This window comes from Equus przewalskii, chromosome 5 (genome assembly GCF_037783145.1).
Source record: "Equus przewalskii isolate Varuska chromosome 5, EquPr2, whole genome shotgun sequence".
NCBI lineage: Eukaryota > Metazoa > Chordata > Mammalia > Perissodactyla > Equidae > Equus > Equus przewalskii.
The window spans coordinates 81,134,467-81,153,385 of NC_091835.1; the positions used below are offsets into that span (position 1 = coordinate 81,134,467).

The 18,919-nt window shown below is 39.0% G+C and overlaps 1 protein-coding gene across 2 annotated transcripts in view; it reads left to right on the forward strand.

Moving 5' to 3' along the window:
- Positions 1–18,919, forward strand: part of XPOT (exportin for tRNA) — a 36,622-nt gene that overhangs the window by 7,547 nt on the left and 10,156 nt on the right. Inside the window, exons 3-22 of one of the 2 annotated variants that reach the window (XM_070621941.1) lie at positions 88–170; positions 2,324–2,380; positions 3,375–3,444; positions 4,190–4,408; positions 5,257–5,441; positions 5,542–5,710; positions 6,901–7,137; positions 8,586–8,624; positions 8,755–8,817; positions 9,793–9,917; positions 10,283–10,427; positions 10,585–10,704; positions 11,066–11,160; positions 11,710–11,779; positions 13,792–14,030; positions 14,945–15,230; positions 16,750–16,939; positions 17,486–17,602; positions 18,021–18,136; positions 18,828–18,875. In XM_070621941.1, coding sequence (XP_070478042.1) covers positions 88–170; positions 2,324–2,380; positions 3,375–3,444; positions 4,190–4,408; positions 5,257–5,441; positions 5,542–5,710; positions 6,901–7,137; positions 8,586–8,624; positions 8,755–8,817; positions 9,793–9,917; positions 10,283–10,427; positions 10,585–10,704; positions 11,066–11,160; positions 11,710–11,779; positions 13,792–14,030; positions 14,945–15,230; positions 16,750–16,939; positions 17,486–17,602; positions 18,021–18,136; positions 18,828–18,875 — 2,673 coding nt within the window. The remainder of the gene's footprint in view (positions 1–87; positions 171–2,323; positions 2,381–3,374; positions 3,445–4,189; positions 4,409–5,256; positions 5,442–5,541; positions 5,711–6,900; positions 7,138–8,585; positions 8,625–8,754; positions 8,818–9,792; positions 9,918–10,282; positions 10,428–10,584; positions 10,705–11,065; positions 11,161–11,709; positions 11,780–13,791; positions 14,031–14,944; positions 15,231–16,749; positions 16,940–17,485; positions 17,603–18,020; positions 18,137–18,827; positions 18,876–18,919) is intronic. The other variant, XM_070621942.1, reaches the window with a different exon arrangement.

Consider the following 18,919-nt stretch of genomic DNA (forward strand, 5'->3'; position numbering starts at 1 on the left):
TTGCTATTCCCAGAACATTCTGTTTTGTATGAGCAAGGCATTGAGATTGACTGTTCCAAATGCATTTTCTGCTTTGCAATCTTACAGGCCCTGGCCTATTTTGAGCAGTTAAAGATTTCCCCAGATGCCTGGCAGGCGTGTGCAGAAGCTCTAGCCCAGAGGACATACAGGTAATTAAACCAAAATTTGCATGACTCTTAGAAGAATTTAAATTTCTGTGAACTTGACAGGACTGCTAAATTTACCTATATTTGGAAAATGTTTTCATAAAAACATTTTATGACTTGTGTTTTGGAAAACCATTCAGTGTAGAAATGAGAAAAATAATAAACTAATAATTTGGCCATTCCAGGATTGACTTTTCAGTAAAGCTGTCCTTTGCCTTATACTGTGTACCTGGCAGCAGATCCCAGCTGGAATTTGGTACTGTAAAAACTTCCTTATCTTCTTATGAGGAGTGATAGTTGGTTTTCTGAAAAGTTGGTAAAGGAGGTAATCATAAATTATATGTATCTTAATTTTTTATTTTAATGTAAAGTATATAAGCATTCAGTTACCAATCTTCTGATCTTGGGCCAAGGTCTTTGTATGTGTGCCACTAGCACTTAATGCGTCATTCTTATGTCCATCACACCTGTGATCCATCTTCTGCAGTTTCCACTGTGGGTCTCTGTAGTGGATTGAGAAGCAATGCGTGCAGATTCCTAGACTTTTTAGTTCTTTGTCCCCACCTCTCCAGGTCTTCTGGTTACTTAACACACAGCACTTGCGTGCAAGGTTTTTCCCCCTTGCCATGTGACTTTTTATGAAGTCTTTCTAAAGCATTCAACCTAATTTTTACAAAAACAGGAACTCTCATCATGCTCATTTCCTTAGTTTGTGTGATAGTTAAGTTACTTAATTACAAAAGTAGTATAACTGGCCCAGTGAGGCTTGGGGAACCACAACTGACTAGCTGTAAGCAGACAACTCATGATGAGAGCTGATGCGTGTGGGGTTAGTGATGGCTCCTAGCTGGCGTTCTTGTGTGGATATCGGTCGTTATGTTTTATAGCCGAAACCAAGTGTCCCAGTTTAGTGAAAGTTGGTTTTGAGAACATCTACTGTGCGTCTTAGGGTAAACAAGGGCCAACTTTTAATTAAAGGCATCCTGTAGTTTATTTTTTGAGTGGAAAATCTAAATCTTGTATAATTAGTTAAGGCTTCACTGTCATCCATGATAAGAGTAGAAACCCTAAGGTCTTAGAAGAGATGCTAATTAAACCTAATTTTAAAAAAACTTTTAAAAAATTGAGTTCCATCTTCTTATGTGTGAAATTGATTAATTCCTGTAGTTTTAATTAAGATAACATCTCCCTTCTGTATTGAGCAGCTTTATATGTGAAAAATTCCTTAGCTAAGCCTGGCCCAAACCATCTGTTTTGGCTGAATAGATTGTTGTTCACTAAAGGGACTTTGAAGCTGGTTTACTACCAATCTGCGTCACCCCTAGAGAGACAGTTGAAAGTGGATAATTGGTGGATACTGGTTTTTGCCCCCAATTTATAAAGGCAGTATGTTTGTAACTTGGGCTTCTGTATGAATTTTGAGGCTGGACTGCCAGTCCAGGTGCCCTGCTCGTTTTGGATCTGGGTAAAATATAACTGTATAGGGTTGACTTGAAGATGAGCTTCATGACCATCTCTGATTGGACTCCGTGTCTGGCTGTTCTACCATTTGTCATTTTACACCTAGTCTTTCTATTGTGAAATGTAGGAGTTGTTCTAAGAATCCTAACATCTGGAATTTAGGGGGAATGCCTTTGTTTGCAAAGCACTATGCTTAAAGTGCATCTTAATTTTTTTTGGATATTCTGCTCACCAGATTTAATGGAAATATTGAATATTGTATAATAGACACTAAGTGCTCAGCTTTTTAGACAAATGCATATGAATGTAATAAATGAAAAAAGTAAAAGCCGACTGTCTACTTTAAGAAATGTTTTGGCGCCGGCCCGGTGGCGCAGCAGTTAAGTTCGCACGTTCCACTTCTCAGCGGCCTGGGGTTCGCTGGTTTGGATCTCGGGTGCGGACATGGCACCACTTGGCACACCATGCTGTGCTAGGCATCCCACGTATAAAGTAGAGGAAGATGGGCATAGATGTTAGCTCAGGGCCAGTCTTCCTCAGCAAAAAGAGGAGGACTGGCAGTAGTTAGCTGAGGGCTAATCTTCCTCAAAAAAAAAAGAAATGTTTTGACTGTGTTAGTCATTAATATTTTGGCTTTCATTTGTTTTCACCAACTCATAGCCTGCTTATCTAATTTTACTATTTTTCTTTTTCAGTGATGATCACATAAAGTTTTTCTGCTTTCAAGTACTAGAACATCAAGTTAAATACAAGTAAGGCTTTTCTCACTGCTTGACTGAGATTTCTAGGGAGCTTCCGCTTTTTTAGTTTTTAGCTAACTAGTCTTTAACTAACTAACTAGATAGTATTTCTCTTCTTTGGGGAAATCATAATACAAGTTGCAAATGGACAGTGGATGTTATATCAGTTTATAGATGTGTTTTGATTTATCCCAAAGTGTTTTAAAAATACTGAGTTTGTTGGTTACCTATAAAAATCCAGCCACTTAACAGGAAAAAACAGGTTTCCAGCTTCTCTGGGAAAATCAGAAGATCTAGCAACACCAAGCCCGTTTCCCTACGTGACAGCTCTGCGCTGGAGTTGAGTGGCCATGTGGGCACTTGTATTCAGCACCCCTACCTCATGCAAAAGCAGTGAATTGCTGTTCAGAGGACCCTTGCTTTGCCTCTTGATTTATTCTGTAAACCAGAATCAGAGCATGGACATGTTTCCATTTGAAAAATTGTGTAGCTGCCATTTTGTTGCAATATGAACTGAAGCACAAATCAAATTAGGATTAATATTGATACCTCACCTGCCACTACCACCTCTATTTTTTTTTTTTAAGATTGGCACCTGAGCTAACAACTGTTGCCAATCTTCCTTTTTTTTCCCCCCTGCGTTTTCTCTCCAAATCCCCCCAATACGTAGTTGTATATTTTTTAGTTGTGGGTCCTTCTAGTTGTGGCATATGGGATGCTGCCTCAACGTGGCCTGACAAGCGGTGCCGTGTCCACGCCCAGGATCCGAACCAGTGAAACCGTGGGCCGCTGCAGTGGAGCACTCGAACTTAATCACTCGGCCGCAGGGCCAGCCCCTCTATTTTTCTTTAAAGTAATGGTCAGAGACATTACCAGTTTATTTTAGGGAATTTTAGATAATTGTATGCTCTACAAATTTTCCCTTTCAAATATATGAGGCTGGTGCTTTTTAAAACCACAGGTATCAAATATAGCCATTATTATTTTTCTTCTCTATTTTGAACAGATATTCAGAACTAACTACTATTCAACAACAACTAATTAGGGAGACGCTCATATCTTGGCTTCAAGCTCAGGTAAAACAGTAATTTCATTCAGTGTCTCAAATTACCAGATATTTAAATTTTTATTTTTGCAAGAGTTTGCAACTTCAAAAACATGGATCATTTATCCTCCATTTGATCTCATAGGTTTTTTAGAAAGTGCTGGTTTTGAAGATCATGGGTAGATGAAAATTTAGTGATAATTTAAAATTATATCAGTAAGTGAAACTGTCATGTTCTCTGTGACAGTGCGGAAATTTTGGTATTAAAATATAATTTTTTTTTTCGTTACTTGACAAAAGCGGCCTTTCTGTTCACTCTCAAAGGTGAGCCCCCCAAACAGTCCCTTCACCAACAGCCCTTCACCAAGGGGCCACTAGAGTTCACAGTATGTTCTTTTTCACTAATTTTAGCTAATCCTAACATAAAGTAGCTGTGTAGCTAGGATTTTTATTTTCCTTAAAGAGCAAGCAGCTAGAAAAAAAAAATTGAATTTTTTTTTCTTCTTTGAAGAAATTATAGGAACTAGTAAAACTCTGCACATGAAACTTCTCTCTCAAAGTGTGAGAATGAGAAGTACCGTTAGCATCTTGGTGGTTTGACTGTTCTCCATCTTGCCACGGAATTATTTTGTAATTTTCAAGCATATTTGTTGCACAGCTAATGTACACCTCGTTGACATCTGGTGGGTTGTTGCCTGTTAATGATAAACAGGAAAACAATGTGTTTGAGTCAGAAATGTACGTTTAATTTCATGGGCTATTCCTCTGTCTGTCAGATGCTGAATCCCCAGCCAGAGAAGACCTTTATACGGAACAAGGCTGCCCAGGTCTTCGCCTTGCTCTTTGTTACAGAGTATCTCACGAAATGGCCCAAGTTTTTTTTCGACATTCTCTCAGTAGTGGGCCTAAATTCCAGGGGAGTAGATCTGTACCTCCGGATCCTCATGGCTATTGATTCAGAGTTGGTGGATCGTGATGTAGTGCATACATCAGAGGCAAGTGACTTCCCGTTAATTTTTAGTTTTTAATATGGATTTTGTAGGAGATAATGGGCATATAATAAAAGGAGCAGGAAGTCTTTTTTTTTTTTAAGATGAACTTTCTTAAGAATAATTATAAATTTACCCAATATTATGACTTTTGTTTTACAAAGGAACTTAAACTTGGGTTTTTCTTTTCCCAGGTCTAGGTTGAAGATAGAGTATCACTTAGGTTTTTTTAACTAGGCAAGTGCTTTTTCCAGTGAAATTCACAAATCGGTTTTCTCCTGTGAATCGGTGGAGAAATGTGGTCTGCACTGACTCCTGCTCTGTAGCCACTGAGTGAGGAGGAAGCATTGCTCACGAGTCAGTGCCAGGCCTTCTGAGTTCCCAGTCACAGAGCCTTAGCCTTTCTCTGTTTCTTCATTACCCGATACGACTTTCTCCTTATTCTTAAAGAACATAATAGAAATAGCTGAATTCAAATATATAATAATTTAAGGTCATTGTATGTCAAACATGTAGAATTTTAAAGGATATCCTGCATTTAAGTTATTGTCATTTTCTTAAGTAGCTTATCATGTTTGCATAATATCGAGAAGAAACTTTCTGAGCAATGCTTATTTATAGTCTGTGGTTTAATAAGAAATTAGGTCTGGCACTGAGGAGTAGACTAGAATGAGCAAATAGAAAGGACACAGGATATGATCTCAGCTGATAAATGGGGCGATGTGGCAGGGAGTGTGCTAAGGAGTCTGGAAGCTCAGTGGTGAGGCCCTGTCTGTGCGGCTCCTCGGATGGTAAACGTTGTTTTCCAAGGTGATCCAGTTGACTGCGTTTAAGGTGTTTGTTTTGTTTTTCAGGAGGCTCGTAGGAATACGCTAATAAAAGATACCATGAGGGAACAGTGCATTCCAAACTTGGTGGAATCATGGTACCAAATCCTACAGAATTATCAGTATACTAATTCAGAAGTGACGTGTCAGTGCCTTGAAGTAGTTGGGGCTTATGTCTCCTGGATAGACTTATCCCTCATAGCCAATGATAGGTGGGTATACCTAGGTTTTTAAACTAGAAACCCGCAAACTACAGTACGTAAAACTCGTGAATTTGAAAATGTTCTAACAATATTATCCCCCCATTGCCAGGTTTATAAATATGCTGCTAGGTCATATGTCAATAGAAGTTCTGCGGGAAGAAGCATGTGACTGTTTATTTGAAATTGTAAATAAAGGAATGGATCCTGTTGATAAAATGAAACTGGTAGAGTCTTTGTGTCAAGTATTACAGTCTGCTGGGTTTTTCAGCATTGACCAGGTCAGTAAATTTATGTAAAAGTTTTGAAGATAGAACAAACTAGGATAGATAGTAATTAATTTTTTTCTTTTTTTTTCCTTTTTTAATGTTGGCAACTCTCCTTTAGATTATAATAATGAAACATTGTGTCCAGAAAGCCATAATGTTATCTGTAGCATTTGCCAGGGGCAACAGATGACACCGGTTCTTAAACTTGCAGATGTGGGGTGGTGCCTGCAAGTGTGCATTTCTGTCAAACTCCCAGGTGATGCTGAAACTGCTGGTCCGTGGAGCATGCTTCAAGCAGCGAGGGACTGTGCTGTGTACCTGATTGTGCATTTTGAGCAAAATTAGACTCAGTAATTACGAATATTCTCATCATGCTTTCGGATCTTTATTCATTTGAGCTGTGAGAGTTTAGGCCTGACAGACCGAGGGCTCTAAGTATGGTGAATTAGTAGTCTAGGAGCGGACTGTGTAGGTTCGTATTTTGATTTTACCTGTGACGGCGATCAGGAATTACTGAGAAATCTTCGGACGGCTGCTATGTCAGTAATACAGCCCTCCTGTTTTCCTGGCTCACAGATGAATGGTAGCGTTTTCTTACCTTGCTAATAATTGTCTTATTTAGTCCCTGGTGAAAAACCTAAAATGGTGAAGGTGAACTCTCTTTCCTTTTCCTCTCCCTTATGAAGGAGAACATCATAAGGATAATTAATGAAAATAATCTGAGTTTGTGTTCTGGCTCTGATGCTGGTATGATCATAGGCAGGTAATCGTAATAGCAGTCCCATCTCTTTGCAGCATAGTTCAGGCTCAAGTTAAATAGTGTCAGAAAGGACTGTTGTAAATTCTTACATATTCCGTAAGATGACAGCATTAACTTTATTAGACATATTTACTAAATTGAACAGTTTTGAGAGAAAGTTCTGAAACCACAGATCTCTTTTTTTAAAGCTTTTATAAAGCTGGCAATGACTCCAGGACTGTAATCATTAGAAATAGGTGTTTAAAGAATACTAGTGCATAATAATAGTAGAAGAATTCAAATTCTAAAAATCCCCCAGTCAAAATGGTAGAGTTGTTAAACGTCTGCTGTGAGTGTGAAATTGAATCCTGTAATTGTCACTTGATTCACACTGGAGTGTAGAGTTGTCCCTCTTACTCTCAGGGGGTGGTTTTCACCCGAGGTCTGTCTGGATTGTTTACAGGAAGAAGATGTTGACTTCCTGGCCAGATTTTCTAAGCTGGTAAATGGAATGGGACAGTCATTGATAGTCAGCTGGACTAAGTTAATTAAGAATGGTGACATCAAGAATGCTCAAGAGGCGCTGCAAGCTATCGAAACAAAAGTGGCACTAATGTTGCAGCTCTTAATTCATGAGGATGATGACATCTCTTCCAACATTATTGGATTTTGTTATGATTATCTCCATATTTTGAAACAGGTAAATCCTTGTTTTAACCTTTTCATCTGGTAGATAATATAGAAGAGCCATAGAAAATTGGAAAATACAGGAAAATGAAAATAAGACAATACCCCTGTGATTTACTACCTAACAATATTTACTGTTAAATATTACTATATTTCCATCTTTTTTTTTTTTCTTTAAACTTCTTAGCCAGAAAACAGCAATGGCCAGGTTCTAAAATTCACTAGACTAACAAGCTTCAGAATTAGTCATAGGTTTAGGTTATGTTTTCATTTTGAATCTGTGTTTATTTGTAAATACAATAGAAATTTGTTAAACATGGTTCATTATTTTAGTTACGTATTCATCATTTCTTATAAACAACTTTTGTGGGGTTTTTTTGGGGTTTTTTTAAGATTGTGTTTTTTTCCTTTTTCTCCCCAAAGCCCCCTGGTACATAGTTGTATATTCTTCGTTGTGGGTTCTTCTAGTTGTGGCATGTGGGACGCTGCCTCAGCATAGTTTGATGAGGAGTGCCATGTCCGCGCCTGGGATTCGAACCAACGAAACACTGGGCCGCCTGCAGCAGAGCGCACAAACTTAACCACTCAGCCATGGGGCCAGCCCCTAAAAACAACTTTTTACACTTAAAAATGTCTCCCTAGACTGTTGCTTTCAATAAGAACTTAAAATGTAGATGGTATTAATCTCCTTATTATGGCAGGTAGTCTTGTTTTTTTTGGCCCTGAGCTAACATCTCTTGCCAATCTTCCTCTTTTGGTATGTGGGTCACTGCCACAGCATGGCCACTGACAGATGAGTGATGTAGGTCTGTGCCTCCGAACCAAACCCAGGCCGCCAAAGCAGGGTGTGCTGAACTTAACCACTAGGCCACCAGGGCTGGCCCAGCATGTAGCCTTTTAAAGAATCAGTAGCTTCTCATTATGACGTTAGATGAAAGAGCCATTCCTATTTTCTTTACATTGGATTAGCTGAATCAAGGCAAACTTAAAATAGTTTTTTTCCAAACTGAGTTTAGCTTCTCTTCTATTGTTATAACACACGTCTGCATGCATACTCTAAGAAATTTTAGGCACTGCGGAAAGGTATGAAAAACTTAAAGTCACCATTGTTACTCCCACTCTTTATTATCTCAGTGGATTTCTAGGCTTGTTTTGCCTTGTTTAAAAACAAGGGGAAATCATACTTCACTGTCCCATAACCTGCATCTCTGCTGAATACATAATAAGTATCTTTAAAAATCACATTTGTCTACATGTCTTTGCCTGCATGTCAAGTTATTTACCAGAAGCAGAGTTGCTGGGTCTTAGGTTAGGTACATTGTAAGTCCCTAAAGGGGCTGCCAGCGTGCACTCCAGAAGGTTGTGTGCATGTCTTAGAAGGTCTTAACTGATCAGAAAAATGTTCTGATAAGCAAGTATATCTTTAGGAAGCCTAATAAGCTATTGCTTCCTTTTCAACAGCTCACCGTGCTCTCGGATCAGCAGAAGGCTAATGTAGAGGTAATGGACTTCTTGCTTCTTTCAAACCAGTGACAGAATCTCTGTCACAATCTGCACTGAAATATAGCTTAATTTCAAAGGATATCGAATTAAAGGAGACTGAGGAAAGATATTTTTTTCTTAATTTTAGGCAATCATGCTGGCCGTTATGAAAAAATTGACTTATGATGAAGAATATAACTTTGAAAACGAGGTAAGAATTTCACGTAGAGGAGAAATCAGTTTTAATTTTACTGTTTATTTACATCAAATTAATATTTCAAGTTTTGGTTATTTTAGGGTCCTTTGAAACAAGAGGTATTTCAAAAATTAGTCTTGTATGTATTGACCTCGACCTTAGGTGAAATTAATGGAAGCCTGATAATTCTTCATTTTTCGTATTTTGTCCCTTTTTAAAAAACAACCCTTTTGAAAACACTTTGTAGCATTGAACTGTGTGAAATATTTACAATGTTGTTGGTGATTATATCTCCCTCTGTATTTGGTATGAGTGCTGAGTTGAGGCTGGTCGGTGGACCTCAGATCCTGTGTCTGTTGGGAGAGTGGGAATGAGGCACTTACCTGTCTGGACTTGTTCTGGTTGAAGTCTTGTCCAGGGTTGCCAGTCACTCAGCTTCCCATCCAACACAAGGGTCATCAGGTGCTTTCTAGCAACTCAATCATGGCGTGTACTGTTTGGCTGTGTGCTGCAGTGTTCTGTTCCCACCTCAGGCATTCAAAACTTTTGGACTGTAAAAGGATAATGGTGATAACGAACACATAGCACCTTACAAAGTGCCAGACTCATTACAAATAACATCTTCGATCATATGATATTACTGTTTTTACAGTGGACACTGGGATACAGGGAGTATAAATAAGGTGCCAAAGGTCTGACAAAGCCCGCTGGGAACCCCGTGTAGCTCTAGACTCTTGTCCGTGATCTCCTCCTTGTGCTGTTTCTGGCTTTAGGCTTTCGGGGTCTAGGGCTGTCTTCAGGAAGACATATTGTTAGCAGGAGGGGAAAGGTTACTAAGCATAGTAAGTTTTCCTATATAAATAAATACCGAGGAAAAAATAAATGTGTGCATTAAGTGTGTAAGTGCAGAAAACTAATGAGAACTTATTATTTACATTAATTTTAAGGTCTTTTAAGTTTTTAAAATGAGAATTTTAAAACACTTCTTAGGGTGAAGATGAAGCCATGTTTGTAGAGTATAGAAAACAGCTGAAGTTGCTGTTGGACAGGCTCGCTCAAGTTTCCCCAGAGTTACTGCTGGCCTCTGTGCGCAGAGTGTTCAGTTCTACACTGCAGTAAGTTTGTTACTGTTCTGTAACAAATCGCCTCTCCTTTCCTCCCTGATGGTGGTCTGCAATAGGTGATTCACATAACTTATTAATCTGGGTTACTCATTAAGATCTTATATACGTGTCTGAAACAATGCGTTTATATTGTCTCTGATTCATCATGATCCTTGGGGGAAACACTCATCTTTGGAACATAAACAATAAAATGGATTACATCATTGTGATGTAAATTATGTTGCCTGGCAAAATTAACAATTGCTGTGACTTTTTAATAATTAAAGAGGTTTTTGTTGGTGTCTTTTTATCCTCTGCATCACTAGTTGTATGGAAAGTTTATGTTCAGATCTCACTGACGTATTATGCCTTGGTAGGAATTGGCAGACTACACGGTTTATGGAAGTGGAAGTAGCAATAAGATTGCTGTATATGTTGGCAGAAGCTCTTCCAGTATCTCATGGTGCTCACTTCTCAGGTGATGTTTCAAAAGCTAGTGCTTTGCAGGATATGATGCGAACTGTAAGTATACTGAAGATAATTTATTTTGAATATAACTCTGTTTTCACTATAAGCTAATGGGAGTTCCTTAATTGTTATACCTTAGCATCTGTTAATACTGGGGCATTTTGATTTTGCAATAAATAAGGATAGATTTCTTCATTTTTTCCTGCTCCAGTTGGTAACATCAGGAGTTAGTTCCTATCAGCATACATCTGTGACATTGGAGTTCTTCGAAACTGTTGTTAGATATGAAAAGTTCTTCACAGTTGAACCTCAGCACATTCCATGTGTACTAGTAAGTATTCATTGTCCTCTCAGTTTTATTGTTTTCCATGTATTTCAGCTAATAAGCAGATGGTATTCTATCTTCTTTTATAACCTTTTCCAGAACTAAAAGCTCTCAAAAACTCCTGAACACACTGAAACTAACCCTAGCTCCATTTCTTTAAAACGGACGGTTTCTGTGTAATCAGGCATCTGAACAAGTCTTCAGGCCTCGGGGCTTATTTGTGTGTAGTGGAGGAATGCTACAGATTCCTGGTTCCTGCCTTCCTGGAGCTGGGAAGTGCAATTTGATGTGAACGAAATACATCAAGACAATAGCGAGGAAGCCTTAGGGAAGTGCAGAAGGACTAAGGGCGCCTCTCTTTCCGCAGATGGCTTTCCTAGATCACAGGGGTCTGCGGCATGCTAGCGCAAAAGTGCGGAGCAGAACTGCTTACCTCTTCTCTAGATTTGTCAAATCTCTCAAGTAAGTACAAAATTTCAGCTGTTAGGTTTCATTCTCATTTTTAAAATTATTGAATAAGACATAAATTATTTTCTAAGGCGCTTTTTTATCAGGGGTTCTTTTCTGTATCATGATGTTATGACTTCTTTTCCTTCTCATTAGCCAGGTACTTGGTTCCTCAATAAAAAGTGATCTGTTTGCGTACCCTTATATGGAACACCTCTCATCACTAATGACATTAGTTACTTAACCAGCACTTTTATCGCCAAGAGTCACTGGATGCCTTCTTTGAAATTCTGAAGAATATATTCCTTGGAAATACATTTTTAACCTAATCTGTTTTGTACCATATTGTTCTTTACTAGTACCATTTTTCAGTATGAAAGGTGCTTATTCTTAGGCTTATAAGGTTGTAATTTATAAACATCATAGCTAGTCTCAATCATTACATGTGATTAGCTTAGAACTGAACTTTTTTTAGTTCTGCCTTAAAGGGGAGTTTGGTATTTGAGCAATTTTTCAAGCACTATTATGTAAGTAATTGTGATTTTCCCTTTTGCCTTTATTCAGTAAACAAATGAATCCATTCATTGAGGATATTCTGAATAGAATACAAGATTTATTAGAGCTTTCTCCGCCTGTGAGTATCTGTTCTTCCAAGTTACAGGTTTTCCCCAGATACCGAGGCTGCACATGCCTTTAGCCTTCAGAGTTAATGCCTTTGGGGACTTTTTTTTTTTTTTAATGAAGGGAGTGGGTGTACAAGGGTTACCAGAACTCTGTTGAGATATAATAAGAAGCAAAACCTAGTAGTAGAAATAGAAAAGGGTCAAGAGTTGATGGATAAATCTGGCAGTGTCAGATATGATCTGCTCTCCATACTCTTAAATGTTGGTGAAGCATCTCCTGGAGAAGGAGAAATGCAAGTTCTAAATTATTCTTGGTTTCGTCCTATGATCATACTAGCCATTCTCAGTGACTGCTACTGTTAGACTGAAGTGTTTCTGTGTATCTTCAGGCTTGGGGTAAAAAAAAATTTATGTTGGTTGATCTGAATGTTTTGGTATTCATTTCACTAGAAAGATTTAAGTTGAGAATTTTATAAGCACGTTTTGACTGACATGTTTTTGTGTAAAGCAAAATACTGACATTGACTAATTTTTTTTCATTTTGATAAGTTATTACTAGAGCTGCCACTTGAAAAGTGTGTGTTAAACATGAAATAATACTTTGTCATTCTTTTAAGTAAATGTCAGTAATTAGAGTGCAAAGGTTATATAATTGCACTGCATGAAAGGTTACTAGTGAAATATATGGTTGAATTATTTTTGCCTACATACTCTAGAAACCTACATTAATAAGTATTTCACCTGGTTCTGCTAGTTTTCCTTGGCAGTTCACACTGATCCAAGACTTAGGCATTTAAGAAGCCATATTTAGCCTTTTAATCTTAGTGATATTGGAAATTTTTCGTGTTTCTCATACAGTACATATAAGCAAGGACTTTTACCGAACCTGTAATCTTTTTTAGTGATGAAAAGATTGGATCACATTGCTTTTACTGAATGTTGACTGCTCAGTATGGTCATGAGTACCCATTTTTTGAGTAGCTGCTTTATCTTTGTGTCTCAACCCCTAGGGCAGAGATTAGTCCTAGTGGTATTTGATAAATGCTTTAGTTACCTCTAAATAGGGACGTTTCTCTTCTAAGAGACGAGGAATTCTTTTATAATAAAACCGCCATAAAATTTAGCTGTTTTAAGACTAGGTTTTTCTTAACAGGGAGCGTTAGTGTTGGACCTAGAGGGGCCTTTGATATTTTCCCCCTCCTCTTGGCCTCTCTGACTGCATAAATGTAAAAAATGGCAAAACTCATTAATAAAAATTAACCAGTATGTGGGACGTTTGCTCGTGCTTGAATGAGATCTGTTTTCATTTGAAGTCTTATTTTCAAATGTTCTAAAGTAACACGTGTGTGTGTGTATTTATTGTGTGGTTTTGTTGTTATCCAACTCTTAAACACACTTTAAAATATTAACTATGTGGCCTTTGTACTAACACTCAAAGCACATTTGTACACCTCATTTTTGCCTTGTAATCTTACAAATAAGAATTTTATGAAAGAAAACAAGTCAGAAGGTTCACTAATAATTGTCTTATGTGACCATTTGCAAAGTTTTGTCAGGGGTAGCATTAGACCTGTGATCTTTTGACCTCTAATTCAGTTTTCTTTCCATTGTATGGTCCTGGGAGAAATTTTATTTATTTATTTATTTGTGAGGAAGATTGACCCTGAGCTTACATCTGTTGCCAATCCTCCTCTTTTTGCTTGAGGAAGATTGTCGCTGAGCTAACCTCTGTGCCCATCTTCCTCTGCTTTATGGGGGACGCCGCCACAGCGTGGCTTCACCAGTGGTGATGGGTCTGCACCCGGGATCTGAACCTGTGAAACCCGGGCTGCCAAGCAAAGCATGTGAACCCAAACCACTATGCCACTGGGCTGGCCCTGGAGAAAATTTGTTTTTATAAGTACTCGGCCTACTTAATGTGTTGATGTGACAGATTACATCTCCTGTCCCTCTTGCACTGACTCTGCTTAAATGAGAGGAACTGAACAAAGAAAAACTTCAATAAGACTGAATTTCCTTTTAGGAGAATGGTTACCAGTCTCTGCTGAGCAGCGATGATCAGCTCTTTATTTATGAGACAGCTGGAGTGCTGATTGTTAACAGTGAGTACCCAGCAGAGCGGAAGCAAGCGTTAATGAGGAATCTGTTGACTCCACTCATGGAGAAGTTTAAAATTCTGTTAGAAAAACTGATGCTGGCACAAGATGAAGAAAGACAGGCGTCTCTGGCTGACTGTCTCAATCATGCTGTTGGATTTGCCAGGTGAGTGTGATTGCAGCTAAAACTGTAAGGTGATCGTCTCTACACACACACAACCATTTACTTGGATCTCTTAGAATTGGGCACACATATCCATGTTTACGAAACTGGATTGTCCAGAGAATTATCTAAACATTCCTTTTCTAAATTCAGTGAATTAGAATATTTCGCTGAAGAAGGGAATAGATCACATAACATTTGGCATTTCTGGATTGATAGCTATCTAAAGACCTTAACTCCTCCTCTGGCTTCTTTGGTATAAATTGATGGTGTGTTTAAGGGGATGAGCTGAAGTGTTGATTTACCAATGACGTGTTAGGACGTCTTGGATCGTCCTGGTACGTCAAAGAGCAGGTCCTGAGGCTTCTTTTTAGCTGTTGCCTTGTGTCCTGAAGACCACCCAAGCTGCTGGTTTTCTCTCCCCATACTTTTTACCGGCAAACAATAACAGCATGAAAGTTATAGCGATTGCTAATTCGAAGCTATATAGAGAAACTGCTTCACAGGAGACTTCAGTGCAAAAGCTAATACTAGAGGTTGCATAGATAACTTGGTTCCGTATTTAAATGGGTAGTTTGCAGATCGTCTAGCACAGCCTAGTCATTGTAAGTAGGTTTTTTATTCTCTTTTCTACACACTCTATCAGTGGGATTTTAGTAAAACATTAAAGTGGACTCACATTAGAGGAATTGTATTAACTATATCTCATTAATTTAATTTGTGCCCTTTCTGGTAACTGGAAGCAATAATTTACAAATAACCATATTAGCATAAAGATGGATGTAATTGTGATATGGAAAATAAAGAATTGGCTGCTTCGTTTTGTCAGTTTTGTAATTTGTTGTGCATTGTTTTGGATTACTCCATAAAACTTTTAAAGAATAAACTAAAATTACTTACCTGATTGGCTTATATAGTCGAACCAGCAAAGCTTTCAGCAACAAGCAGACTGTGAAACAATGTGGCTGTTCCGAAGTTTATCTGGACTGTTTACAGACATTCCTGCCAGCACTCAGTTGTCCCTTACAAAAGGATGTTCTCAGAAGTGGAGTCCGCACTTTCCTCCATCGCATGATTATCTGCCTAGAGGAAGAAGTTCTTCCCTTCATCCCATCTGCGTCAGAACACATGCTCAAAGACTGCGAAGCAAAAGACCTCCAGGAGCTCATTCCTCTCATCAACCAGATCACAGCCAAATTCAAGGTATCACAGACCTTCAGAGCTCGGAATCTCCCGACCCAAAGATCAGATGTACTTATCTTTAGATATATTTTGTCATTTGCCCATTGGTATTTTTAAAATATGAGTTACCTGAGGGCATGGATCATGTGTATTTCTGTCATCCCCAGAGTCTACAACACTGCCTGACACACAGACGTTTTAATAAAAACAGACCTTACCTATTCTGTGCAGCAGAAGAAAATGCTTAGTCTGGTGCTTTTGCTTTAGAAAAGCAAATAAAGCAGCATTGAGTAGTAAATATCTAAAGAGATAAAAAAAAGGAAAAAAAGGCATCGTAATTTGGGTGCCCAAGCAGGAATTTAAAAGTAATTCAATGTACTCAAGTCAGTTTTATATACAGCAAAATTTAAGCCAAGTATAAGCTGGCTAGTAAACATGGCTAACACTTAGTGCTGTCTATCTTCAAAATCTGTTCTAAGCATGTTCTTATACATTAGTTTATTTGATCCTTGTAACAACCCTTGGAGATAGGTATTATATTTTATAGATGAGGAAATTGAGAGCCAGGCCTGATGGCCTAGTGGTTAAAGTTTGGCACACTCTGCTTCGGTGGCCTGGGTTTGGTTCCTGGCCTAGAACCACCCCAGTCGTCTGTCAGTAGCCATGCTGTGGTGGTGGCTCACATAGAAGAACTAGAAGGACTTAGGACTAGAATGTACAGCTGTGCACTGGGGCTTTGGGGAGGAAAATAAATAAATAAAAAGAGGAAGATTGGCAACTGATGTTAGCTCAGGGCAGATCTTTCCCAGGGGAAAAAAAAGTAGCCAAAAATTCTTCCTTTAAAAAAAAAGAAGGAAATTGAGACACAGAAGAGTTAAGAAATTGGCCCACGGGCATGTAAAGCCTGAGAGCTCAGTCATATAAATTCATTTATAATTTAGCAATAGAATTTATTTCTTGGGAATTTAAATTTGAAAATAATCCATGGTGATATTTGATTGTGAAATATGTCTGACTCGCTATTATTTTAACTTGAATCTTGAACTGTAGGAAATGGGTTCAACTTAACAATCCTGAGGCTGTCAATAATGTTTATGGTATGTAGATTTTGTTTTAACATTGATATTTGCTAACTACATTATGTAAATAGATATTCTAAATATTAGGGAAAGGCTGTATGTAAAACACGGTTTTCTTTATTTTTTTTACTTTTTACTTTTCATTTATTTTTTTTGAGGAAGATTAGCCCTGAGCTAACTACTGCCAATCCTCTTCTTTTTGCTGAGGAAGACTGGCCCTGAGCTAACATCATGCCCATCTTCCTCTACTTTATACTTGGGATGCCTACCACAGCATGACTTGCCAAGCGGTGCCATGTCCACACCTGGGATCTGAACCAGCGAACCCCGGGCCACAGAAGGAGAACGTGCGCACTTAACCACTGTGCCACCGGGCCAGCCCCAAAGATATTTTTTCTAAGATTCATATTAATAATTTCCTACTCATTTCCAAAGTGGTGATGGTTGTTTCTTACCTTCAGGTACAGGTATCCCCATTTTTACAGCAAATGTTCATGCCTCTGCTCCGTGCCATTTTTGAAGTGCTGCTGCGACCAGCGGAGGACAACGACCAGTCTGCTGCCCTGGAGAAGCAGATGCTGCGGAGGAGCTACTTTGCCTTCCTGCAGACAGTCACGGGCAGTGGGATGAGCGAAGTCATAGCAAATCAAGGTCGGGCTGAAGGCGGCGCCCGAGGGGTCTGCTCAGGTCCTTGTCCCGGTTACACATCTGTGTGAGCAAGAGCCACTGAAGGGAACACTGAACGTCTGAAGCGGTCACGTGTTGGCCCCTAGGCTGACAGTTTTTCTTATCAGGGCGGGAGGCACATTCTCACAGGGGATCTTGAAGTTTGTTTGTATTCAGTTCTTTTTCCTGAGGCAGTGTTCTTTCATTGGTCCCTTATAGCATGGCGGCTGCTCACTACAACTGACCTGACAATTGAGTCTTACTGGCCAATTTGCCATTTTAAATGGAAAATAAATGGGACTGTGTATCTCAACAAAGAAATTTGCTATATAGGAAATCCAGGGGGCAAGATAACAAGAGAATGTGATTTTTCCAAGTTTTATGCTTAGTATTTAGGAGCTGAGTTAATAAAAATTAGGGGGTCTTATCAGCTCTGTAAATGCTTTTGTCTTGTTACTGTGTATGAAGTGAGAGCCTCGGGTTGCCTTCTAGTTCTTTTTGAAATTGAACTCAAGGTTTTTCCCTCTCCAGGTGCAGAGAATGTGGAACGAGTACTGGTGACTGTCATTCAGGGAGCCGTCGAGTATCCAGATCCAATTGCCCAGAAAACCTGCTTTATCATCCTCTCCAAGCTGGTGGAACTCTGGGGTAAGGGGATGGGTTTTAAACTTCATTCCCCAGCCTGTTTGCTAAGACTCTTAGAGATGAAACCCTGGCCCTCACGTGGACGTAAGCTGGGAGTTGACGTTCCCTAGTAATGAATTAATTGGCTTGTTTTTTTTTTGTTTTTTTTTTGTTTTAAAGATTTTTTTATTTTTTCCTTTTTCTCCCCAAAGCCCCCCGTACATAGTTGTATATTCTTTGTTGTGGGTCCTTCTAGTTGTGGCATGTGGGACGCTGCCTCAGCGTGGTTTGATGAGCAGTGTCATGTCCGCGCCCAGGATTCGAACCAACGAAACACTGGGCCGCCTGCAGCGGAGCGCGCGAACTTAACCGCTCGGCCACGGGGCCAGCCCCTAATTGGCTTGTTTTTAATACGAGATGAAAATTTGAATTCTCTCGACAGGAGGGGAAGATGGACCGGTGGGATTCGCTGATTTCGTCTATAAGCACATTGTCCCCGCGTGTTTCCTGGCACCTCTAAAACAGACCTTTGACCTGGCAGATGCACAGACAGTATTGGTAAGCACCCAGGAATCTCTGTTTCCCGCGTGTAGATCTCATGTGTTCTAACTCACAATTTCTTCTTTAATGTCAGGCTGACTATGTTAGGTTTCATTGTCTTTTTATTAAATAATTTCAAATTAGGATTCATTTTTTAAAGGTTGATGTTACTTTCTGGACCTTTTGTGGATTCTTAGTGAATCCTGATGCTAAAGTTGAATGTATAAAATCCAGCTCTTTCAATATTAACAACCAAGACTTTTTGGGACCATGAAAGCGTACATAATATAAACATTCTTTAGAGCTCAATTGAGTTATTAGTTTCCTTTTACTACTTTCATTCTAAAACTTGGGCTTACTGTTTTTTTTCTAACCATTAAGAGTAACTTTCTCTTTCTCCTACAATAGTTTCCCCAAATATCATCTTCCAAACACTGAATGTCAAGCAGCTGCCCTTTACTCTCTTCCCCATGACCTCGTCAAAGCTAGATTTCGTAATTATAATTTACTACTTGAAGACAGCATTTCCTATTTGTCTCTTTTTTTCATTTTCTGCCCAACCCACTTATTCTATCTGCCTAATACCTTTCCTTCCCCCATGCCTTCTTTGGAGGTAAATGTTAAGGAGCCGTGGCTAGGGAAATAAAGAGAAAGGTTGGATCAGTAACCGAGAATTGACTCTGTTAAAAATTAAACTTGTTTTTTCCAGGCTCTGTCCGAGTGTGCAGTGACACTGAAGACAATTCATCTCAAACGGGTGAGCTTTGGACTTGGGCCCCAGCGTCTTCTCCTCACGTACAT